Source organism: Pseudorasbora parva, chromosome 4 (genome assembly GCF_024679245.1).
Source record: "Pseudorasbora parva isolate DD20220531a chromosome 4, ASM2467924v1, whole genome shotgun sequence".
In the NCBI taxonomy this organism is placed as follows: domain Eukaryota; kingdom Metazoa; phylum Chordata; class Actinopteri; order Cypriniformes; family Gobionidae; genus Pseudorasbora; species Pseudorasbora parva.
In genome coordinates this window covers 788,645-816,165 of record NC_090175.1, presented here as the reverse complement: position 1 = coordinate 816,165, position 27,521 = coordinate 788,645, and the positions used below count along the sequence as shown (strand labels likewise).

Genomic DNA, 27,521 nt, shown 5'->3' with positions numbered 1-27,521 from the left:
GAATTTGCCTCACCGGCACGTTATCCTCAATAAACCCGTCTCCGGCGCAATAATTCCGATCTTTCATGTATTCATACTCTTGTGTAATTGACGCGCCGTCCTAAATAAATCCGTCTCTTGCGTGATACCATGAAATTTTGAATATTCCAATCTAATATGATTTCTGACCTGTGCGGTGTCCAGAATAATAATCCTCCACTGTGTGTTAATAGGCCAGAGGAGAACTGAGTCTGGTTTCTCTAAGGTTTATTTTTCTCCATCATGCCCTGATGGAGTTTCGGTTCCTTTGGTCGCCTTTGGCTTGGCTTGCTCAGTTGGGGACACTAACATTATGATCCAAGTTATTCAACTAAATATACAAATAAAATGTATGAATTTGGTCATATTTAATTCTATAAACTATAATACTGATCTGCCAACATTGTTGCTATATGATAAATTTAAATAAGCTGATAACATCACTGTTTACTCCAGTACGGCTGTACAGCCAAATCTAATTTTGTCGCAATATTATCCTGTTTAACACTGAAGCTGCTTTGAAACATTCGTCATTGTAAAAGCGCTATATAAATAAAGTTGATTGATTGATTGATCGATTGATTGATTGATTGATTGATTGATGGACTTCAATTTCATTGATATGCTGATAACATTCAAATTTACCTCACCTCCAGCTCTGATAGGCCACCCTTGCCTGGCTCACTCACTGCATATATCAGAGATATCAAGCATGGGATGTCCCTGAATCTCCTTAAACTAAATGATAGTAAAACTGAATTCCTTATGATTGGCTCTGCAACCACAGTCAAAAGAATTTACCAGTCATTGGAAATTGATGGGGTTGATCTTAATCCTTCTTCATCTGTCTGTAATCTTGGCGTCTTGTTTGACTCATCTCTCATAATGATGTTATCAGCTTATTTTAATTTATCATATAACGACACTGTTGGCAGATCACTATTATAGTTTATAGAATTAAAAAAGACCTAATTAATAATTTTTTTGGTATATTTAGTGGGATAATTTGAATCAGAATTTTAGTGTCCCCACCTGTGGCATCACGTATTTCAAGGTACTTCGTCTAACATTTAAGGCATTAAACGATCTCGGACCTCCATATCTGTCTGACTTACTACACCACTACTCTCCTGCCCAGTCCCTCGGATCATCTGAGCTTGGTCTTTTGTCCACTCCTCGTTTTAAGTTGTCCACTGTATGTGGTTAGGCATTTAGTATTAATGCACCAAAATTATGGAATTCACTTCCTCTATCATTGCGTAATAATTTACCATCACTTTCTACCTTCAAGACCCAGCTAAGGACTTATCTATTCAATTTGTATTTTGAATAATGTGGCTAAAGAAAACCTGTTCTTGTCTTGTGTATGTGAGTATGCTAATGTTATTTTGTGCAAATGTATTGTCTAATAATATGTTAAGCGACCTTGAGCTTTGGAAAGGCGCTATATAAATAAAAATTCTTTGCCTTTTTCTAGACCAAAACAAGGCCAAAGCTAGCCCAAAGCAAGCCCAATCACGTCACCCCACTCTCTAGCGTGCTAGAATGCTAATGCTATATATTTATAAATATAGTTGGGGCGCTGTTGTTACAGTAATAAAATTAAGGTTGAATACTTCTTTTCCTGATGTCATAAATCACAAGCATGACAATTGTAACCTAAATAGTTTTAAATACAGTTTATTAATCTGTAATACAATTTAACGAAATGGATGATGAAAAATAATCCAAGAAGTTCTAAAATAATTGTAGAATTGTTTATTTGAAGCTAAAGACGGCACCAACTGATGTCATGCCACCCCCACTTAATGTGCACAAACATTACATCCAGAAATAACATATTTAGGCTGCATCTGTCTAGGGTGACAAATGACTGACTTTATTATTGTTATTTTCATAGCTTTTAATATACTCCTATAATTAAAATAACTTTATTAACATTTAATCTTTACCAAGTATCCTTTTAGTAAGGAGACCTCAAAAATCTGAAATCAGAATGAAAAAAAAAATCCCTGTGCATCCCTATAATGCAGCAACTGTGTCCTTCCACAACCAGGCACAGCACAATATCTTGCTAACTTCAGCATGTTTATTGATTGGTAGCGCGATCCGTTTAGCTCCTCGAGTTGGTGGGCGGGGCTACTGAAATAGGCATGCTTATTATTCTGTAGAGGCGGAGCTTCGCCACACGATGACATCAAGATGAGGCACATTCTGAAATCGATCGTTCTCTTGGCCTGGTGTCTATTTAAACTTTTCTTTGACTAACAAGGAAGTTTTCAGCTCTAAAACTTACAGGATATTCTTATATTAACATGACATTTTATATATCAAAAGCTCAAGGGAAAGTTGATTTCTCAGTTAATCATCCATTTAATAATACTTGTGCACAATACATATTTGGTTCTGACTCTTTGTCTGCAAATAAATTGTCACTTAAATAATCGATTTTGTTACTAAGTACTGTAAACTAACTGTAAGCTAACTCGCTAAAGTAAGTTATGGCTTAAACAAGGTTTTATAGGTTCATAAAAGTGTTTTTAACAGACATGACACACATTGCATACATTTCTACAGACTTTATTTCTTTAAAAAACTTGCTCATTTACAAAAAAAATCTTAACACCTTAATCTAATTTCTTCTACGTATATCCTTTTATTTTAAAAGACCCATCAGACATCTGGAGCTGTCCGAGGCATGAGTTTGAGCTTGATGGGGTCTTTGGGAGCCAGTAGACCACTGAAGCCGAGCTCCAGAGGAACCTGTGAAGAGCAAGAGAAGGTCAGGGTCAGCAAACAAACAAACACTGATACCAGAGATACCAATCCGTCAGCTCACCTGTGTCTCCTCACACACAGAGACATCAAACCTCTGCAGGACCTCCACGATGGCCAGCTTCATGGTCACCTGAGCAAATCTCATCCCAATGCAGTTCCTGGGTCCGAGGCCGAAGGGCATGTACATATAGGGGTCAATCGTCTCCTTGTTTCCTTTAGTGAACCTGGTAATAGGACAGGAAAGAGTCATGTTGGCTTTAAGTATTTATACAGACAGTTACTCTAAAGAACCATCCTTGTGTTCCTAGTGCAACAGTGCCGCTTTCTTTCTCAGCCGCCTGGGTTAGGGAAGTCTTTTCCACATAGGGATTTTACAGAAATATTCAGTTATAATCCATGAACCAAGCCAAACAGATTGTTTAAGATAGCAGAAAATGTTCTCAAAACAAGATTCTCTCTAAGTTATGAACAAACATTCTTCCAGTAACGTTAATAGAACATATGTTCAATGTTATCTGCACTTTAATATTCTTAAAATGTTAGCTGAAAAAAAACCCATCATTCATGGAGCGTTTTTCCTGAAACATTTTAGTTGGACGTTTGTCTAACATTTTATAATGTTGCTACTTTCTTTGTAATGCTCAGAGAACGTTCTAAAAAAAACTCTTGTGAAGTTCCGGGTAAATATTTCCCCCTCCAAATGGCCCTGCTCGCGAGGTAGTACTTTTTCAAAGTTCAGGAACATTCGAGGGCGGGACTTGGGCGCTGAACATGCTGATTGGTTGAGCTCACGCAGCATTTTATTTCAACCGGCATTTTAAAAGTCTTTTGCGAGGTTCGGTCTACGTTCAGTAAATATCAGTCTTGTGCTGTCTGTCTGTGTCAGGGATCAGGAAGTGGAGGACCCAGATGCAGAGTGAACAACAAGGACAGTTTATTAATAAGACAGATGAACCAGACACAAGAGGGTAGTGGATGAGTGACAGTCCAAACACCAGGGCAGGGGACAGACACCACGACGACAGGCAGGGGAGGATGACCACTGAGACCAGTCCAGGCAGCCAATGAACTAGACGACAGCTAGTGAGGCAACACCAGGCAGGGCGATGGTGGACCAGTCCAGGCAGGAACCTGAGGCTTGATGGTCTCACAGAATCAGCTCCCGTCTTGGCTGACAGGCAGTGGAGGCAGCGGCCAGGGAAAAACACTGGACAGAAAACAACACAGGACACACACACACACGACAAGACTCTAGACAAGACAACAAGAAACAGACAAACTAAGAACTAAGACTAAATGAAACAAAAACTTAAATAATAACTGGAGCTAGAAAACGAGGAATAATAAAACAATCTCTATAAAGACTGAACTGAAAATAAAAGTGGGAAACAGGAAAAATAAAATAAAAAGGTAAGCTATCAAAACCAAGAAAACTAAACAATAAGGCTAGAGAAAATACCAAAATAAAACCTGGAGGAAACGAGCAAAATAAGACAGAAACTTCACTAGACTCAAAAACTCAGGAACAAAGAAAAAACTGAAAATAAACCTAAAGCTAGAAACACAGGAGACACTAAATCTAGAAATGTCTTGACACTGGGCTAGAAGCTTGCACGGAAAAACAAATGCAACGAACCAGCAAAGACAAGAGGGAAGGTAGCACAATATAAAGGGACCAGAGCACATGAGGAACAGGTGAGCACAATGAGTGAACCGAGGACTAGACCAGACTAAACAAGGCGGTGTGGTAACGGCAAACAAGGAGGCAGGACGAGAGGAACACATGACAGACACAGAGAGAGACAGAACCAAGTACTAAGACACAACACAAACATAGAGACATTAAACAAAGACGAAACAGACAGAGCTGTCAGGGCAGAACCCTGACAGTCTGATGGCGCGCGTTCATCTCAGCCATCTCACGTGCAATGTCCGTAATAGCTGATAATAATATACATTGTCATTTTAAATCTAGCTTTACAAGCTTTCTGAATATACTGCTGAATCTGCATATTAGTGCTCTTTTCTGTCGTTGTTAATTCCCTCTTTAGTAAACCGATACATAACCAGCAAAAGCAGCACAGCTTGAATCTCTTCCATTCTCGTTATTCATTTTTTTACAGTCTAATTTTCACCAAACGACCTGACCGATTACTTTTAAGTGTGCGTCCTTACATGACGTGACAGCGCGCGCCACGCTCATGTTGACAAGAGAGGAAAGCTCATTTTTCTGAGGGGTAAACTTTTTATTTTGTAAGTTATGAAGATAATGTTGGAGTAATGACACAGCGTATATTGCCCCAGGCAGTTTTTACTTTAACTGCGCCTGACAGAAGATTTTTTTTTTCTGAGATGATTATTACACTTTACAACAAATAAATAGCTTATTATATAATACTGTATTAGTCCTGGTGGCCGTTAAGAGTTGCTATGGCTACAGTTAACACACTCCAGCTGCTGGAGAAAACAGCGGAGACATTTTTGATGCGGCAGACAAACTGCATGTGACAAAATGATTGCGCTTGAAAGTCATCACATGTAAACACCAGATCGGTTTAGATAACGTCTCATGTGAACAGTCCACTAAATCTTTCAATCGGTACACACACAAATGATTACTGTCCGTCACTGACTTGTTGGAGGAGCAGTCGCGCAGTCCTACATCACCGGACTAATCTGCCTAATCTTCACGGAACTTTATTTAGCGGTGGAAACGCAGACAGCTGCAGGTCAGGGGGGAGAAACGTTCCTGTAAAAAAGTTCCTGGTACAAATTGTTCCGGGTAATTTTGGTGGAAACGGGGCTAATCACATTTCAAAATTTGCCGCCAGGAACTTCCGGAAGAAACGTCATGAGTGCTTTGACAGCATTGGCTGACGTGTGTTTCGTGACCAATTGCGTCATTACGTCAGCTTTGATTGTAAAATGCCATTGGCTCTCGTGTGTCATGTGACCGATTGCGTCCTGCTAAGAGTCAGGACAGGAGTATTATTTGAATGATAAATAGGATAAATATGCGTTCATAAAGGGATCATTTCAATGATTAAAACATTAAGATCAACTCTGTTCTTCACATAAAGATATCGTATGACTTCAGAAAACGTTGAATACAACATGAGCTAATACTTTTATACTGTTTTTGGTCAGTTTTTGCAATAAAAAGTAGCCTAAAATCATAGCCTGACAAGCCGGAGCCACATCCAGATGTTTGGTCTGAAACTCCCCATTGACGGCTCAATCTGAGCGGCGGATAAACGGCTGTCTGTCAAACTCCCTCTGCACGCGATAGGATAGCGCTACACCAACCAGAGCAACGAAGGTGAAGCAGAGCTGACAGATTAAACATTCGCCGTATCCGCTCGGCTAAACTCGAACACATCTTCCCTTCTTCAGAATGACTTCAGTGCCGTTCTTTGTTCTTTTCTCAGAGAAAAGCTGAACTCAAGTCTTCCAGAGTCGCGGTCAAAGCTGATTCGACAGACCGCCGTTCGCCAGTTTCTGTGTTTACTAGAAGCACGCAAACGCAACTCGGCCGTCGTCATTATGGCCCCGCCCACCGACTCTACACACGATGTGATTGGCCCGCCCAGAGTTTGGCGATTACAGCTCAGATGGGTATTGAGAGTTCCTAGACGACACTTGCGGGCAAATTAAATTTGCTGCCGCTAGGGTGCGTCTAGATTTCTAGGCTAATAAAATTATGTCTACTTTTACAAATGCAAAGCATTAAATGCGTCTTGATCTGATGCATTGGGATATGCAGCACTACATTATATGGGCTACTCATCATTTACTAATGGTTTGATCATCATTTGTTCATGATTAACAATTTATTGAGATAATATATATTGACATTTCGTTGATTAATAATATATTAACTAGTAACTTAACCATTTACTAAGGATCTGTTTGATTATTTTATGAAATGTTTTTTTTTTAAAGATAGGCCTAATTTATGACAGATTTGTAAATCGTTACCATATTTATCATTTATGAATGTATAATTATGATTTGTAAATTATTAGTTTATCATTATTTAATAACTTGTAAATAATGTATAACTGAATCTACAAAACATACAAAAAAGTAACATTTATGAAATGCATTGTCATGTTTTGAACATCATTAGTTCATTATTAACTAATCATTTGTAAATCACATATACCTGAATCTACTAAATATAAGTAAAATAATTAACAAATCACTCATTAATCATTAATGAACACGTAGTCATATTTCATAAATCATTAGTTAATTATTTACTAATCACTTGTAAATGACTTGTAACGGAATTTACAAAACATTTATAAAATGTTAGCATATCACTTGATAATCATTTATGAATGTTTTGTAAATGATTAGTTCATCATTAACTAACAAACTTATAAATGACTTACAACTGAACGTTATTATAAAGTGTTACCCGCTCAGAGAAAACTCTAGAGTAACGCTCAGAGAACACTCTAGAGTAACGCTTAGGGAACACTCTAGAGTAACGCTCAGAGAACACTCTAGAGTAACGCTCAGAGAACACTCTAGAGTAACGCTCAGGGAACACTCTAGAGTAACGCTCAGAGAACACTCTAGAGTAACGCTCAGAGAACACTCTAGAGTAACGCTCAGAGGACACTCTAGAGTAACGCTCAGAGGACACTCTAGAGTAACGCTCAGAGGACACTCTAGAGTAACGCTCAGAGAACACTCTAGAGTTACGCTCAGAGGACACTCTAGAGTAACGCTCAGAGAACACTCTAGAGTAACGCTCAGAGAACACTCTAGAGTAACGCTTAGGGAACACTCTAGAGTAACGCTCAGAGAACACTCTAGAGTAACGCTCAGAGGACACTCTAGAGTAACGCTTAGGGAACACTCTAGAGTAACGCTCAGAGAACACTCTAGAGTAACGCTCAGAGAACACTCTAGAGTAACGCTTAGGGAACACTCTAGAGTAACGCTCAGAGAACACTCTAGAGTAACGCTCAGAGAACACTCTAGAGTAACGCTCAGAGGACACTCTAGAGTAACGCTCAGAGGACACTCTAGAGTAACGCTCAGAGGACACTCTAGAGTAACGCTCAGAGAACACTCTAGAGTTACGCTCAGAGGACACTCTAGAGTAACGCTCAGAGAACACTCTAGAGTAATGCTCAGAGAACACTAGAGTAACGCTTGGAGAACACTCAAGAGTAACGCTCAGAGGACACTCTAGAGTAACGCTCAGAGAACACTCAGAGAACACTCTAGAGTAACTCTCAGAGAACACTCTAGAGTAACGCTCAGAGAACACTCTAGAGTAACACTCAGAGAACACTCTAGAGTAACGCTCAGAGAACACTCTAGAGTTACGCTCAGAGGACACTCTAGAGTAACGCTCAGAGAACACTCTAGAGTAATGCTCAGAGAACACTAGAGTAACGCTTGGAGAACACTCAAGAGTAACGCTCAGAGGACACTCTAGAGTAACGCTCAGAGAACACTCAGAGAACACTCTAGAGTAACTCTCAGAGAACACTCTAGAGTAACGCTCAGAGAACACTCTAGAGTAACTCTCAGAGAACACTCTAGAGTAACACTCAGAGGACACTCTAGAGTAACGCTCAGAGAACACTCTAGAGTAACACTCAGAGAACACTCTAGAGTAACGCTCAGAGAACACTCTAGAGTAACGCTCAGAGAACACTCTAGAGTAACTCTCAGAGAACACTCTAGAGTAACGCTCAGAGGACACTCTAGAGTAACGCTCAGAGAACACTCAGAGAACACTCTAGAGTAACTCTCAGAGAACACTCTAGAGTAACACTCAGAGAACACTCTAGAGTAACTCTCAGAGAACACTCTAGAGTAACACTCAGAGGACACTCTAGAGTAACGCTCAGAGAACACTCTAGAGTAACACTCAGAGAACACTCTAGAGTAACGCTCAGAGAACACTCTAGAGTAACGCTCAGAGAACACTCGAGAGTAACACTCAGAGGACGCTCTAGAGTAACGCTCAGAGACTGCTCTAGAGTAACGCTCAGAGAACACTCTAGAGTAACGCTCAGAGAACGCTCTAGAAAAACACTCAGAGAACACTCTAGAGTAACGCTCAGAGAACACTAGAGTAACACTCAGAGGACACTCTAGAGTAACGCTCAGAGAACACTCTAGAATAACGCTCAGAGAACACTAGAGTAACGCTCGGAGAACACTCAAGAGTAACGCTCAGAGAACACTCGAGAGTAACGCTCAGAGAACACTCTAGAGTAACGCTCAGAGAACACTCTAGAGAAACGCTCAGAGAACACTCTAGAGTAACGCTCAGAGGACACTCTAGAGTAACTCTCAGAGAACACTCTAGAGTAACGCTCAGAGAACACTCTAGAGTAACGCGCAGAGGACACTCTAGAGTAACTCTCAGAGAACACTCTAGAGTAACGCTCAGAGGACACTCTAGAGTAACGCTCAGAGAACACTCTAGAGTAACGCTCAGAGAACACTCTAGAGTAACGCACAGAGAACACTCAAGAGTAACGCACAGAGAACACTCAAGAGTAACGCACAGAGAACACTCAAGAGTAACGCACAGAGAACACTCTAGAGTAACGCGCAGAGGACACTCTAGAGTAACTCTCAGAGAACACTCTAGAGTAACGCTCAGAGGACACTCTAGAGTAACTCTCAGCGAACACTCTAGAGTAACGCTCAGAGAACACTCAAGAGTAACGCACAGAGAACACTCTAGAGTAACGCTCAGAGAACACTCTAGAGTAACGCTCAGAGAACACTCAAGAGTAACGCACAGAGAACACTCTAGAGTAACGCTCAGAGAACACTCAAGAGTAACGCAGAGAGAACACTCTAGAGTAACGCTCAGAGAACACTCAAGAGTAACGCACAGAGAACACTCTAGAGTAACGCTCAGAGAACACTCTAGAGTAACTCTCAGAGAACACTCTAGAGTAACGCTCAGAGAACACTCAAGAGTAACGCACAGAGAACACTCTAGAGTAACGCTCAGAGAACACTCTAAAGTAACACTCAGAGAACATTCAAGAGTAACGCTCGGAGAACACTCTAGAGTAACTCTCAGAGAACACTCTAGAGTAACGCTCAGAGAACACTCAAGAGTAACGCTCAGAGAACACTCAAGAGTAACGCTCAGAGAACACTCAAGAGTAACGCTCAGAGAACACTCAAGAGTAACGCTCAGAGAACACACAAGAGTAACACTCAGAGAACACTCTAGAGTAACGCTCAGAGAACACTCTAGAGTAACGCTCAGAGAACACTCTAGAGTAACGCTCAGAGAACACTCAAGAGTAACACTCGGAGAACACTCTAGAGTAACACTCAGAGAACACTCTAGAGTAACGCTCTGAGGACACTCTAGAGTAACGCTCAGAGAACACTCTAGAGTAACGCTCAGAGAACACTCTAGAGTAACGCTCAGAGAACGCTCTAGAGTAACGCTCAGAGAACACTGTAGAGTAACGCTCAGAGAACACTCTAGAGTAACGCTCTGAGGACACTCTAGAGTAACGCTCAGAGAACACTCAGAGAACACTCTAGAGTAACTCTCAGAGAACACTCTAGAGTAACGCTCAGAGAACACTCAAGAGTAACGCACAGAGAACACTCAAGAGTAACGCTTAGAGAAAAGAGATTGCATGGAATATAAGTCTGTCATATAGACTATATAAAGTTATAATGAGAACATCATAATTGCATGCTTTGGACACCAATTTAATGGTGAGACTTTTGTTTTTGTAACCATGCTTTTAAAAAATCATATAAATTTGGATTTAGATTTATCTGCCAATATTGCGCTTATCGGCTTTCAAAAAAATCATTATCGGTGCCGGTATCGGTGTATAACTACAAGCTTAAATAATGTGGAATGATCGCTTCTGCAAAAGCAGATACAGTCGATGAACATTGTAGCTCACAATATAAAAAAAGTTATGATAACGATGGCTAAGATATACGATCGCTGAAACAGGAGAAACCCATCCTGACCTCTCTGGTTTGAAGCTCTCGGGGTCACTCCAGTAATCTGGGTCTCTATGGAGGGCGTAGGTTGGGATCATAACGACCATGTCTTTAGGGATGATGAGGCCATTGATGTCCACTGTTTTCTTGCAAACTCGTTCGAGTCGAGAGGCGACGGGGAAAAGCCGGAGGGACTCGTTCAGCGCAGCGTCCAGATAGTCCATGTTCATAACAGCTTCATAGTCCACTGGGGCCTTCAACACACAATCAATGGTTAAAGCCTCAGACTCATCACACTGATCCCAATTAACGAATCATTGGAGTGCTACCTTATTCGGGAAGGTCTCGTCGATCTCCTCCTGCAGTTTCTCCATGGCCTCTGGGTTAGTTGCGAGATTGTAGAAGAAGAATGTCAGAGTGCTGCTGCTGGTCTCGTAACCGGCGAAGATGAAGACCATGGCCTGCGATAAGATCTCGTGATCGCTCAGACCTGCACAGGAGACGGGTTAAGGTACGAGTATTCACATATGGAGAATGGAAACCCATCTGAGATTCTTCACCTTTCTCTGTGTGTTCCTCGCCAGGCAGAGTTTTCCCTGCCGTCTGAGAATCGATCATCAGCTGCAGGAAGTCAACTCTCTTCTGCAGGATTAGAGAACTGTGGTTTAGAACATCATGATTAAATAGGTGTTCATGTTTAGTGTTTGTTGTACCTTCTTGTGGTCACTGGCCATTTTTTCAGACTTGATCTTCTGTAAGGCAGCGTAGAAGAAATCGGTCACAGATGTCGGGAAAAGGGAGAATTCCATTTTCTCCATAAGGGGGGCGATGAAAGGAAATATAGCTACAGAAGAATTTGTAAAATGTCTTAATAAGGAATGTTCTCTCAGAGTTATGTACAAACATTCTTCCAGTAACATTGATGGAACATTGATTCAGACTTCAGTTTCCTACGTTAGCCCTTGAAATGTGTTTAACTGACAAGACTAGTTGAGCCCTTTACCACAGATCAGGAACACAGGGTTCAGTAAGTCAAACTTTAGCATTTTCTTAATGTTGGTCACGAATGGATCTTTGGGGTTGTTGAGGGAGTCGATGTCCACACTAAACGCTGTGCTGGTCACCACATCCATACTGTACGCACCGAAGAACCTGAGGACAGGCAAAGAAAAATACATTATTATTCTCATTCAGCCTGTATACTCTCTATATGTAATGAATGTTTCCTCTGTCCGGGAGGTTATTTAAGGTGATTGGTGAGGAAATTGAACACCTTTGCTCAGGTAATTATAGTGATGTTATTGCAGCTCTGTTCTTATCTCTTCAGATAATGATAAGCCGTTTGTGATTTATTATGCAATATGTCTCACTCTTTTATATCCACATTTTCTTCTCGGGTTGCTGATTTTCCCAGATTCTGAACAAGAATTTTAGAGTGTGTCTTCATGATGCCAAACATCTAGAGTGAGAAACAGCAGTCCATCATCATAACATCTTGACACACAGGTAATGTTTGATATTTATTATGATTCTTGTTTAGTTGTACATTGGTGCAACAGTACTGCCTTGATGTAATGCTTCAGATAAGCAATACAATAACCCTTGTTAGTGTGAGAATGATCCAAATAAAGATTCACAAACCTCCTTTAACCTCCCGCTGGTGAAGGATGGTGAGAGGACGCTGCGGATTCTCCTCCAGTCATCGTCTTCAGCGACGGTCACAGCGTCGTACAGCGGCCCGTTCAGACGGAAGTTCTGCCAGATCAGAGGAAAAATGTGGAGATAAAATGAAAACATTAAAATGATTAATAATAAGCAACACATTCTCTTACTAATATTTTGTGTTCCCAGAGAAACTTTAAGTTCTCTCACAAATGTTTTGCAGTCCCAGTGTAGCAAATTAGCTCTGAGGTGAAATATGAATAATTACTCATAACCCATTATGATTAATTATGAATATTTGAATCAGTTAAATAGATTACCTTGATGTAGCTACATTAACATTGCAATCAATCAATCAGTTCATTTTGTGAACGTTAAGTATTGATTAATACTTAATTCTAAGAATAGGATATTTTTCATGGCTACAGAAAAATAATTCTTCCTTTGTATTTACATAAGCGGTTAGAGCGCATAACGAGATCAATCATTTAAGGGCCAATTTGTTTGCAGACAGGGAGTCAGAACCAAACATATATTGTGCACAAACTTAAATATCTAAATCACGAACGAGATTTAACAGACATGAAACGCATACAAAACATATATAGCAAGAGTTGAAGTGAAAGTGGTTAGAAGAACCGGGTTAGTACATATGGATGAAGTCTAAAGAGTCTAAAACCTTGAGAGAAACCATTGGTGACTACAAGCAACAAAGGGGTCTACAATTTTACTCACTACACAGCAATTTGTTTTATGTACGATACTTGCATATGGCTTGAGCATATAAGAACGTCTGGGCGGAAATTGCAGTAGAAAGTTTGATGGTTATTACAATGCGCGATTCCTTTTGTGTTGAGTGAAGGAATGACGGTGAACTTGCAGAGTCTCTGATGGTTGAAGAAGGTCCACATGAAGTGTTGGGGCCTGCTGGCACAATAGCCGTGTGTGGGCCTAGGGTTTCCGGTCCCACACAGCACATGGCTCTGTGTATGGAGGCCCTCCCTACTTGGAGCTCAGGGCCAGCCACGATGACGTGTTGGTTCAGCCAGAGAGAGAGAAGAGAGAGAAAAGAGAGAGAGAAGAGAGAGGGAGGGCATCTGAGCGCCTCTCTTTTTAAGGTCTGGGAGTAATCACACCCTCCTGAGGTAGACTTGACCAATGAGATTGTTGGGATTTCCAAGAGGGAAATTCCTCTGGAGATTTTATGGCTCTTTGTTTCAAGCATGAATCAATGGGTTTCTGCCCATTCATACTCTAATTAATGCAACAAACACACACTGCATTCTCTGAATAAGTGACATACATGGAAGTGTAAGTCGTGAAGCGAGCATTAATTTGATAGGAGACATGACATACATGAGGCCACCATAGTCACATGTTTACCGGGAGCCAGAGCGCCTGACATCAAAGCAAATTTAAAAGTGCTGGCTAAATCTAATCATAAATTCTCTAAGATTATTATTCACGTCAGCACTAATGATGTTCGACTTCGCCAGTCAGAGATCACCAAAATTAATATTAAAGAGGTGTGAAAACTCGCAAGTACGATGTCAAAGGTCGTATTTTTCTCTGGTCCTCTCCCTGTGAAAAGGAGTGATGAAATAGTTAGCAGATTATCATCACTTAATGGCTGGTTGTCTAAGTGGTGTCTGCAAAATAACATAGGGTTCATAGACAATTGGAAAGGTTTTTTAGGCAGACCTGACCTGTTGAAGATAGACGGCATTCATCCCTCCTGGGCTGGTGCTGCTCTTCTCTCTAGTAATTTGGCACATAGACTTAGAGCTAAACCTTGACTCACTGGGGCCCAGGTCAGGAAGCAGACAAACTGGCTAAACCAACCGTCTACTAGCTGTCTCACGTCACCAAAGTCAGCTAAATCCCAGCACATAGAGACTCTTTCACCTAGATATTATCATATAGAGACTGTGTCTGTTCCCCGAATTAGTAAATACAAAAAACCATCAAAACCATTCAACAGTAAAAATGTAATTGATGTCCAACAAATAAACAACAGATATAATACGGATGAACAATTGATAAAGCTTTACTTTAAATGAGTGCACCCCCTGGGATTATTGTTATAAACATGAGCCACGTCTAAAAGGTAAAGGGGGAGGTGTTGCTGTAATTTATAATAATGTCTTCAGTATTTCTCAGAAGTCTAGTTTCAAATATAATTCCTTTGAAGTTTTGGTGCTTTATGTAACGCTGTGTAGTGTAAATGATAAATCCCGTCTGACATTTGTGTTGGCTACTGTCTACAGGCCACCAGCGCACAATACAGACTTTCTCAAAGAATTTGCTGGTTTTGTATCAGAGTTAGTATTAGCTGTAGATAAAGTACTAATTGTTGGTGATTTTAATATCCACGTAGACAATGAAAAAGACGCATTGGGATTGGCATTTAGAGACATTCTAAACTCTATTGGAGTTAGACAACACGTATCGGGACCCACTCATCGCCTTAATCATACTTGAGATCTAATAATGTCACATGGAATAAATGTTGATACCGTTAAAATTCTGCAGCAGAGCGGTGAAATCTCAGATCATTACCTAATATCATGTATACTTAATTTACCTAAGGCTGCAAAGCCATCCCCTCGCTTCAAATATGGCAGGACGATAACCGTTGCGACTAAAGATTGCTTTGTCCATAATCTTCCTCATCAGTTCCATCTCCTCAGCATTACAGATAGCCAAGAGGGACTTGATGCTGCAACAGAAACTATTGACTCTCTCTTTACCAGCACTTTAGACATAGTTGCTCCCCGGCGCTTAAAGAAGATTAAAGGAAATTGTAACGGTGGTCGCCCAACACTGTAACAATTTTAACAAAAGAAAAAAAAAATCTTCAGAGGCAAGAATCAAACCTGGGTCGCCGGCGCAGATGGGAAGAGCACTAACTGCTAGACCACTGTAATGATGACACTTTTTGGCCGACAACCGTCTTAAGTCGACTCGCAGTCCCAAAACCTAAAAAAAAGCAATAATGTTCGGGTGCCAGACAAGTATATACTTGTCAAAGATTTACCACCGCGGACAGCAAAAAAACCAAAACAAACCATACAACCCTTTTGCCCCAGGAGATCAGCATCCCACAGATCTTCGTGTTCAAGGCTGTTGAAACAGATTCCAGCTCCTTTCTTCACTGCATTGTCTCCCAGCAAAACCATTGGAAGAAGTCATCACCATCGGACTGCTTACACAACCACGTGGAATGTAAATATCACTTAACCAAACCTCTTTCTAGAGACCTTGGCATTGTTGATTATTATCAGTATATGATTTTCTAATTTACATTAGAGGTAATATAACTGATGCTAGTTAATAACAAATAATCTTTTGTTTATTTGTTTGATACATAATAAGGTTCTTCACCTTAGTTTCAGAGAAACAAACATCTTATCTTTCCATAAGATAACATAGCTCTTCTATAGCCACACTTAACTTACTCACATGTATTTTATGCATTTTACGCACTTTATTCCTTTATCATTCCAAAATCTATTTTATTACAGTTGTGTCTTCCTTGTGCTGATAAAACAGAAAAGGCTCTACAAGTTAGAAATCTCACCAATCTTTCAGATAAATCAGCTGACCAACTCTCCCCCCTTTACATTCATTATAATGACTGGGCAGCCTCCTGTGCGGAGTGTTCTCATACAGCCAAGGTAAAAGGCCTTGACTAGTGTCCCAAACTAAGAGAGGGGAAGGTGGTCATCTGATGTACTCATAACCACACCTTAAGTGACGTGAGTACCAATCACTACCTTACTTAGTGTCCTTGGGTGGACAAAAGTAAAAATCACTACAATGGATACAACTTTCTTTAATAAGATTAGAAAGTATTTTTGATAACCACAATTTTCTTCAAAAAAAGAAAAGAGAGAAAAAAAACCTATACAAAATAAACAAGTATCCGTACTCTTTAAATCACATTTATAATATAATTAAAGAAAAGAAAGAAAAAAAAATTAGTCAGACAAATCAGCACTTGTTAAATCTGTGGTACGGAGTGCTGGATGTGATGTGTGAGTGTGTGTCAGGGATATGTAATGATTGAATGCGTCTCTTGTGAATATAACACTGACCCAGGTTAGCAGAACGGGTGGTTAAGAGTGACCCTGGCACATCGTCAGCATCAGTCCGTCTTGCTCTTGTCTTTCATTCCTTCTCCACCAAGCCACCGAATTAGGAGTACGGTACACACCACCGACCCATTCAAAACTTGACAGAGTATTCACACAGAGGCCAAGAGACAACTGTCGTGAGGCTAACCTGGTAGCCCCACCTCCTCCTCACGATGCCCGGAAATGCACACGTTCCACCCGCAATGACTCCAATGAGAACAAGGTTATTCGTCAGTCGAACATGCCCCTCAATTTTTTTACCCGGCCCTTATATACATGTACTCATTTCATTCATTTTACTCTCCTCCAATCCTGTCAAGATTATGGTTTGGGAAGGAGGTGACAGAAAGTGAAAGTAAAATAAAAGGGGCAGTACAGATAATATCGATATTGCCACAAAACAATCCAAAGCCGTGGTACAACGAGCATACTCGGGCCCTTAAAACAGCAGCCAGAAAAATGGAGCTCAGCTGGGAGAAAACAAAACTGGAGGTTTTTCGCAATTTGTGGAAAGAGAGCATGATGGCATATAGAAAGGCCATAAAAACTGCTAGATCTGCTTATTTCTCAACTCTTTTAGAAGAAAACAAACACAACCCTAGGTATTTGTTCGATACAGTGGCTAAATTATCAAAAAATAAAGCTTCAGCTTCTGATGTTTGTAAACAACACAGCAGTAATAAAATTATAACCATGCAGCCGTCTACTACAGTATCACTTCAGACAGAGCATTGTAGGGTCACTGAGGAAAAATTACACTCATTCACTACTATAGGAGACACACACACACACACACACACACACACACACACTCATTCACTACTATAGGAGGAGAAGAATTGGCTAAACTTGTTAAATCATCAAAATCAACAACATGTATGCTTGACCCTATACCGACTAGGCTATTAAAAGAGATACTTCCAGAGGTCATAGATCCTCTGCTTAATATCATTAATTCATCTTTGACATTAGGATATGTACCGAAAACTTTTAAGTTGGCTATAATTAAACCACTTATTTAAAAAAACGCAACTTGATCCTAAAGAATTAGTCAATTACAGGCCAATCTCCAATCTACTGTTTCAATCAAAAATACTAGAAAAGGCCGTGTCTTCACAATTATGTTCCTATTTAGAAAGAAATGTTACCTGTGAGGATTTCCAGTCAGGATTTAGGCCGTATCATAGTACTGAGACTGCTCTAATTAGAGTTACAAATGATTTACTCTTATCATCTGATAGTGGATGTATCTCTCTATTAGTGTTACTCGATCTTAGCGCTGCATTCGATACTATCGATCACAATATTCTTCTGAATAGACTCGAGTTATGTTGGCGTTAGTGGAACTGCATTGGCATGGTTTAAATCGTACTTATCTGACCGTTATCAGTTTGTAGCAGTAAATGAAGAGATGTCACACCGATCACAAGTTCAGTATGGGGTACCGCAAGGCTTAGTGTTAGGACCGCTGCTCTTCACCCTGTATCTGCTCCACTGGGAGATATCATTAGGAAGCATGGCGTTAGTTTTCATTGTTATGCTGACGATACTCAGCTCTATATTTCTTCACGCCCTGACGAAATTGACCAATTCCCAGGATTAACGGAATGCATAGCTGATATAAAACATTGGATTGTAATTTCCTGCAACTTAATTCAGATAAAACTGAATTTGTATTTATTGGACGGAAAGGTAACCTAGAATACTGTCTAACACTTGATGACTGCTCTGTCAAGCCCTCATCGTCAGTGAGGAACCTGGGTGTGCTCTTTGATACCAATCTTTCATTTGAAAGCCACGTTTCTAGCATTTGAAAAACCGCATTCTACAATCTTAAAAATATATCTAAATTACGGCACATGCTTTCAATGCCAAATGCTGAACAGTTAGTACATGTGTTCATGAGCTCAAGGCTAGATTATTGTAATGCTCTACTGGGTGGTTGCCCTGCTCGCTTAATAAACAAACTCCAGCTGGTCCAAAACGCAGCAGCTAGAGTTCTTACTAGAACCAGGAAGTATGATCATATTAGTCCAGTTCTGTCAACACTGCACTGGCTCCCTATTAAACATCGCATACATTTTAAAATCTTGCTTATTACTCAAAGCACTAAATGGTTTAGCTCCGGTACTTAAGCGAGCTCTTAACACATTATACTCCATCACGTCTACTGCGGTCTCAAAACTCTGGCCAGTTGATCATACCTAGAATATCTAAATCAACTGCAGGCGGTCGATCCTTTTCCTATTTATCACCTAAACTCTGGAATAGTCTTCCAAGCATTGTTCGGGAAGCAAACACACTCTGTCAGTTTAAATCTAGACTAAAAACACATCTCTTTACTATGGCATACACACAGAACATTATTAACTCTCATTATTCAGATCAATTGACTGATTGTTAGGCTGCATTAACTAGGTCAGCCGGAACCGGGAACACTTCCCATAACACCTGATGTACTCGTTACATCATAAAAAGAGTGGCATCTACGCTAGTGTTAGTCTCTCTGTTTATCTCGAGGAGGGGGGGGTCTCCGCGGTTTCTGTCTCCTGAGTGACGGGTCGACGTACAAGTAGACGCCTCAAAGGGACCTGCTAGATCTGCACAAGAACATACAGGTAAGTATAACAGGACTGGACACAGACGGTGGACAGAGCCGTTGGCTCTTACCTCGGGGCACAGGTAAGTCTGTAGATAAGACAACTGAGGATTCACTTGGGCATGCAGCGAGTGTACAACACAATATGCTGGCTTTAGCTTTGGGCATAAGGTAAATACATCAAAGGTAACTGGGTCTTCACTTGGGCGTACAGGGAAACAGGAAGTAATGTAACTCACAGACCTTGGAGGAAATAGATGTCAGGCGTTCCTTTTCTGAGGCTTCAACCAACTGCTGATAGAGATATGGATCGAAAGCTGCTGCTGCGTTGGGCTGAATACGGCCTCCGCTGGTGTCACACACAGGTAAGTTGTTTCACCCGGGTTGTGCTACACTGGGTGGGTCAAACACTTCCCTCTTCTTTCTTCCAAACGACAGGGCGAGAGATCCAGACAGGGGCGAAACTTTGAAGAACTCCACAACAGGTAATAATACACGCACAGCTGATTTCCTCCTACAGCAGCCAACTCCTCACCGTTAGTGCTTCCCACTATATCCACACTGTTCTTACTTAAAATTGTTTCCCACCACCGTCACGTGGGGGCTGAAGGAACAGGATGTCATCGACGGCATATAATTGGAGATGATTTCTTTGCCCGCCTCAGGACTTACTTCCTTCGCAGGATTTCGTCAGGCCTGAAAGGTGGTTGTTGACGACACAGACACAGCACCACACTGCAATTTTCAAGTGTATACACTGACAGCAAAGGACAAGGACTCACCCACTGCACTCCACACACTCTTGGTGAATTTAGGGTCAAAACCCCGTCTGACCAAAGACTCGTCCTGGAAATCGTAGAGACACTGATGCAATGAATATTCCTCCTCCACGGCGGGGCTGCTCACATACGATGCCACAAACTCACCAAAAAGGCTCACAGATAGTTCACTCGAGATGATTATGCTGCTGTACAATAGTTTAGGATACTCACACCGTTACTAACACAAGGTCTCTTTTCCCTCCTCTTTCCAGCTCCTGGATACTTCTCCTGCTACCCGTGACCTGTCGAAAGGGCCTCCTTTGGCGATACTTCCGGTGAGTCTTCCTGTTTTCAACCACTCAGAATTTGTTACGCATGTCCATAGAGCATTTCACAGTTAGGTATACATCCCAATATACTCGGTTTCTGTTTCTGCCAAACCCTTGTGTCCGTCTTCGCCCAGCCAACAATATCCTCCGCCTTCTTTCCGTTGCACTCGCCCAAACACTCCAACTCGCTCACTGCATCGGCTCGGAAAAAAAGACTCTCCTCTTCAGTTTCTGAGGCCCTCTTTATACTCCCCCTTCTCGTCACACTGCCCAATCCACGATCGCCCCGCTCATCTATCCACCTGAGATCAATAAAACCCTGATTTCTCTTCCCAGAGTTCCCGGAAGTGACCGGTGTTTGAGGATTATGGTCCGGGCGGAACCAATCTCCATCACTTTTAGTTCCACCCTTACAAGTTCACTCTGTGAAACCTGTTCACAGCCTAACTCCGCCCACTGGCAATATTTGAAAAATGCTGCAAAAGTGGGCAGAGCCCAGCAGAGACAGAGGGGAGGAGCCGAGGGCGGGGCTGAGTGGGGGGGCACCTGAGACCCGTAGTGACAACTTGTTTGACAGCTGTCAGACTCGCAAAGATGGATAGTGACTGGAGTGAGGACATAGTTTTGCAACAGAGTGGTCATCTAAAGTAGAGGACTTTTCTCCACCACCTTCACCTGAAGTGGAGGAGGGTGAAATGTCTGTAGACACAGAGCCTTATCAATCGAGCCGCTGGCTCAAACTGCGTTAACTCCCGATGCCGACGATGCTTTCATTCATTCATTTATTCATGCTAGCGAAGCAGCAGCGCAAGAGAGAATGAGACCACTAACTAATCTATGAACATTGAACAGCCATATCCTTATACTGAATGCCACTAAAAAAGCGCAGAACCAATCATTTCAAACCTAATAGCCGATTACAACAGATTTCCTCAAATAAAAGTTAGACTATAACGTTATACGCCAGCACGTTACGGTGTTGTTGTTCGTTACCACGACAACCATTTGCATGTCAGGGTTTGTCTGAAAGCGTCTGAAGTATGAAAATTATCTGTAGACATGACGGCTGGCAAAAATATCAGAAGAAAAGCTTAACATGTACTTACAACTGCATTATTTATCTGTATTTTCTTCATTAGGATGTTGAAAGCAAGTGACATTCATAATGTTTCTACTTCATGTAACACGAACGCTGATACTGGACTCAAGCCGTTCTCATCATGTGATCACGGGAAAACATTTCTTAGGGCGTGGTGAGCTCGTGCCAGGGACGTGGTAGTGAGTACCACACGAAGCACTACAACGTCCAATAGGAAAATTCGACTGCAGTAGCCACCGTTCAATTTTAAGAGGGCAGCACTAAGACGTTTTTACACCATATATTATAGAATTAAAACACTTTATACCCAAATGTCAAAACATTTACTCTAATCAATAAACAGCATTAATAAAGCCCCAGTCTTGCAGATCATTAACTAAAAAAAGTTGGTTTAGGGTTTAGTTACCCTTTAAGTAATATGTATTTGTGGCTATGGGTTTTGAATTAATTTTGAATTACTTAATATAGTCATGTGCCCCAACAACTAAAGTCATAACATAATGACACCTTTATAAATCATTAGCACCGGTTTTATAAAGTGTTACCAAATTATGATCTGGGTTATTCATCTAAATATAAAATTACAATTAATTAATTAGGTTTTAATTAATTCTATAAACTATAATACTGATCTGCCCACATTGTCTCTCTCTGATAAATTAAAATAAGCTGATAACATCACTGTTTACTCCAGAACGACTGTACAGCCAAATCTAATTCTGCTGCAGTATTGTCCTGTTTAACACTGAAGCTGCTCTGACACAATCGGCACTGGGAAAGCGTGATATAAATAAAGCTGATTGATTGATTTTTGACCAAACTGATGTCCTTTCACTATAATGATGAAGATGAAGGTGATTTTACCCTTCTGTTGGTGAAGAGCGAGTAACATTCTTTAATCAGGATGGTTTTGAAGATGGATTGATCCACGATACACAGCACAGGCTGCCTCGCATCGTAGATACTGTGAGAAATAAGTAATTAGAAAAACATTACAGTCAGAAGAATCATTCAGTTCATGATAACTGTATGATTGATTCACTTTTATTATCATTATGACCATCCTCGGCTCTTTATTACAAATATTACTGATCTTATCATGTTCAAATATGTTTGTCATTTCATCTTAAACTGAAGCACACAGCAGAATCATTTCTGTTTCATATGTTCTGTAATTATTCTTTCAGATGATTCATTGAGATTAATCAGTGATGTGTCATCCGTCTCACACTCACCCCCAGACTCGTCCATACTTCCTGAAACACTCGAGATCGAAGTTATGAAACCCCTGAAAGCACACGACAGACGAGTTCACATTTAGACACGTTCAGAAGATTCATATCAAAAACTATAGTATAATCTGTGTGTTATATGCCAATAGGTTTACGTTAGATTCTCATGGATCTGTAATGAACCTTCAATAGACTCATGCTGTATTTGCTTTAAAATAAACTCACCTCTCTATATCTCAGCATCGTTCCGAAGAACGGGATGGGTCTGGGACCCTGTATTCCCAACTTCTTGAAATGACTGTGAGTCCAGGATCCATATCTGGAAGTGACAGCAAAACCATTTGAATAAAACCATCTCAGATGACAAAAAATATGTTCTGAGAATGGTTTGCTAATGTTCGTATTACATTATAAAAGTTCTGAAACAAGTAGAAACATTTAAAAAAACGTTAGATGAACGTACTAAAGAAAAAAATGTTCAATGAATAATATCCCAGATAGCATGGTGACATTGATTCAATGTTGAAATTCCATCAGAATCATCATTTTGGTTGAGGTTGAAATTTCAATGCTAACACCATACTGGACCAATGTTGAAAATTCACTGCTAAATAATATTGGATCAATGTTGATAATTCCATGCTTTTCAGTGTTGAAAAGACAAACATTGAATCAATGCTGATGTTTGGTCATCTTAATTCTCCACCGGTGAGGCTTACGGTCAATCTATCTGTCACATTATTCAACATGTTAAGGCAAGTCCAAATCAATTGGGTACATTTGTGTGAATGTGAGCACATTTATTATCCTCAAAGGATACGATGAGTACACCAACGAGTGTGTGGATTAACAAAGAATACATAAATGTAAATTTTGTAATTGTAAGCCTTTCTTTAAATTTTTCTGGAAGAGTTGAAATTGTATGCGTGTTTGATTTCTGACTCTTCCAATAAGAAAGCTGTAAAAACTATGAATCTTTTTAAAAGGTATATTATTTTCCTGCTTACTGGCATGCAATGCAGTCATTCTGTGTTTCATGTTATTATAATAAAAAATGTTAAAAAACAAATAAAACAAAAACAAAGAACTTCTACCATAAATTTAGTCTATCAGTTTTAAATAAATAAAAATGTAGCCTATTATTATTATTTAAATCATGTAGAATGTACATGTATTTCATTATTTATCTAAAGAATACAGAGTTAATAAAGAATTTAGAATATGTGTCCCTATCGAGTGCGCCACAATCCAATCCAGCAGGTGGCGGTAATGCACCTTCAAGACATCCACCAATCAGATCAAAGCAAGCGCAGCTGAACAGACTTCAATCGCGAAAAAGACACAGGACAACGACCATGTTTTTTAGAGGTAAGTGGCCTACAAAAATATAATTATAAAATTCATCTCAATTTTAATTTAGTGTTTTTGTTCATCTTTATGTTTTACAACTTGTGTGCTTCTCCTGAGCAAGTTTTAGTGAACTGCAAGGTTAATAATAGTCACATGAACGCCCTCGTAAGTTACACAACCAACGACCAGGATAATCTTAATACATTGAGTTTCAGTTTGTTCATATTTCTATTCATTTTTTTTCCTTAAGATTGGCATATACACTGTGAATTGCGTCCGAATTCTGACTCGTGCAACTTTTTTTGTTGTGCGTCGTTTGTTGTGAGGTGTTCATCTATTTTATGAGATGATTTTAGTATTAAGATGATTAATTTGTGCGTGCAACGAGTAAAATGCGCATTTGTGGAAAAGGTGCTGCGCATGCATTCATTGACTTGCGAGTCGATCCTATTTGATTCATTTGGATTTTGAGACCATATAGGATCGACTCAACAGTCAATGAATGCGCGACGCAGTTGCACACACAGATGAATCATTTTGAATCATCCTATATTTGTCCAGTGTGTAAACGAGAGGCGATCGGAAGGTTAGATGAATTTCTGGCTTGTCAGTAATTGTGTTCACGACTCGTGAGAGTATCTCACAGCTGAAGCAGAGCTAGAACTGATTGACCTGTTAGCGCGGTGAGGGTAAATGGTAAATGGACTGCATTTATATAGTGCTTTTATCCAAAGCGCTTTACATTTTTGCCTCACATTCACCCATTCATACACCGACGGCGGTGTCAGCCATGTAAGGCGCCATCCAGCTCGTCGGGAGCAGCTGGGGTTAGGGGTCTTGCTCATGGACACTTCGACACTTGGTCAGGTGGAACCGGGGATTGAACCACCAACCTTCTGGTTTGTAGACAACCTACATGAACCACTGAGCCACTGCCGCCTCTAATGAGGGGAAATACAATCAGCTCAGCTCTGCTTCAGCTGTACGATATCATCACGAGAGCAGATCACAATTACATCATTACAGTTTAATCTTTAATGCAGAAAGAAAAAAGAAAAGAGTGAGATCTTTAAGTTCTGTTGGCAGCTATATCAAACTACAGAAATGTAGTAAACGGTTGTGCCTCCAGTTCGTGTTGTAAATGGAAAAAAAATCTCTTCCAAACCACCATGTAGCCTATACAGCTCCTCTTTTGTTTTCTTAATTTAGCTATTTGGTCATTCATTTACTTGTTTCATTTTCACACTTTATTTATTTACTATTAAATACAATAATATTATTAGATAAAACACCGGATATAGTCACTTTGCTTTTTCATTCATTGTGTGTCTGCAGGTCCTTTAAAGTCTATACTAAAATGCATTAAATAGTCCTGAATTTAATGTTACCGTGTTTTAACTGGGATATCAAGATTTTGATAAAAATTTCAAGTTTCACTTCATTTTGTAGTAGGCTATATTTGTAATGTATAATTAATCACATTTCCAAATATTTACTAACTTCTTGTTGTTTTAGATGCCGTGAATGCTGATAATAAGAGGCATCAGAGTTTATCTTTGCTGGGACGGTGCAGAACTGGCTCCATTACAACCTGAAAGGCTTCGGGGCATTGCTCATGGTGGAACCCCCTGAGTTTGGAGTATTATTCGTTCTTCTACCTTCTTTCTTTCAGTAGTACTCTGTCATTTCTGTATTTATTGGCAAGTTTACATTTGTATTTACTTCCATTTTGCAGATGCAGGTTGTCATGTTTTTCCAGACTCTTCTCATTTGTGTCATAAATTCAGATGTAATTGTTTTAAGTCAATGTGAGATTTCCTGTTGTAACTGTGGGGGCATAAATAAATACATTTGCATGTAAACTGAAGGATGTTGTTTACTTTGAGTGACTTTTTGATGCAAAATCATATCGACTGCAGCCACACATGGTCTCTGATTAAAATGAATAAAATAAAGAGACAAATTAACTGGCATAGAATCCTGCTGTACATAAAGCAAGATTGATCTATTTTTCATTGTTGAAATAACATTATTTCAGGGTGCAAACCTGATGAAAAATCAATGATATATTTCAACATTGATTCAATGATATTTTGATTGATGCATTAACATTGATTCAACATTGATTCACTTAAATAAGTGGTTTAATTTTAGTTGGAAAACTATTGATTTTAAGCCCATCTTGATCTATTTTTCATCGTTGAAATAACATTATTTCAGGGTGCAAACCTGATGAAAAATCAACATTCTCAACATTGACATCTCAACATTTATTCAATGATATTTTAGTTGATGCATTAACATTGATTCAACGCTGATTCACTGTTTGTCTGCTAACTGGGATATAAATAAGGTTTTTGTCCTGACACTGAGAACATTATTTAAGAGCAAAAACTGATAGATGATGATCATTCTTATTAACTTTACTGAAGGAACTTTAAGAGACTCTTCAGTCCACATTCTGAGAATGTTTCCTGTCAGCTGTGATTTTAGAAAGATCCTAAGAGAATATCACCTGATACAGTGACTATAATCTGCCCTTCATATGAGTCAAACGAGTTACTAATGGAATCATTTTTATCACGATTCTATAACTAATTATTGAGATTAGTAGAGTTTCACCAGTCACTTACATAACCAGAAGCGTCACCAACAGCACGAGCAGAGCCCATGTTTCAGCGGAGAAGAACAGACCGTAGCTCATGGTTCCTGATCCCTGGACGCTCAGACTAGAATGACTCGCAGCGAAGAGGAACAGGAAGAGAAGCTTTTTTCAGCTCTCAGATTACATAATACTTACTCTAACACACAAACACTGCGAGCTGGAATGTGTTTAACCTCTGCACACACTGATAAACGGTGTTACGGCTCAAACAACTTCCACAACAGCACACTAGTCACAGTTCCACACATTTGTGTTTGATTTCTATAGGTCTGATATTTTGGTGTCTCATTCCCTCAGATATATTACAGGCTCTGGCTGTTTTTTGATTCTCAGAGCTGAAGTCTTGAATCCCAGATGAAAGAGGAATCACATGATCTTGAATGAGTATATTCTGTATTGACTGAGCTGAAGTTGAGTTTCTGATGATCCTGATATTCTCAAGTCTGTTCGGTCAGTGTGAATCTCCAAATGAGATTAAATGTTTATTTAAATTCTTTAACCTGAAGTTTGCCATGTGGATGAACCAGAATGTAGTGTTTTAAGGCTGATTGAGTCTCATTAGTTCAGAGTAGTGTGCTTTTAATAATACAGGTGATTGCCTCTTATTTTATGGCTGGTCTTTCCTGGAAAGACCACATGACATCATTGTGTTACAATCAAAGTAATAAAGGAGAGGGGGAAAGACTGATCCTGCTTTACAGCTCTCCAGCTGCACTGTTGTCACACTATATGTGTTTGTGAGCACATGGGTCTGTCTGGACATGTTCTCCAGGGATTGTGGGAAGCAGGTCAAAGCTTTGAAACCAGTCAGACGCTGAGAAGTGTGTCATTCCTGAACCAGACGAGCTCAATAATTGTTTTGGTTTCACAGACACTTTCCCCATCCCTATTTGACCACCTTAGGAATGCAAGGAATCCTTT

General features: G+C 40.0%; 1 protein-coding gene across 2 annotated transcripts; it reads right to left on the bottom strand.

Annotated features, from left to right (window-relative positions):
• Positions 1-2,582: 2,582 nt before the first annotated feature.
• On the bottom strand, positions 2,583-26,727 carry LOC137072600 (cytochrome P450 3A30-like). Of its 2 annotated transcripts, XM_067440453.1 has the most exons (13): positions 26,569-26,727; positions 22,811-22,904; positions 22,589-22,641; positions 22,218-22,317; positions 12,409-12,522; positions 12,138-12,226; positions 11,771-11,919; positions 11,481-11,611; positions 11,328-11,409; positions 11,097-11,257; positions 10,795-11,021; positions 2,858-3,020; positions 2,583-2,781 (listed from the first exon to the last, which is right to left on the bottom strand). In XM_067440453.1, the coding sequence occupies exons 1-13, from the start codon at positions 26,637-26,639 to the stop codon at positions 2,692-2,694; spliced, it is 1,524 nt and encodes a 507-aa protein (XP_067296554.1). In that variant the 5' UTR covers positions 26,640-26,727; the 3' UTR covers positions 2,583-2,691. The 2 variants fall into 2 exon arrangements, with proteins under 2 accessions (XP_067296554.1, XP_067296553.1); XM_067440452.1 differs by lacking the exons at positions 22,218-22,317; positions 22,589-22,641; positions 22,811-22,904; positions 26,569-26,727 and adding an exon at positions 13,262-13,879.
• Between the last annotated feature and the right edge of the window lie 794 nt (positions 26,728-27,521).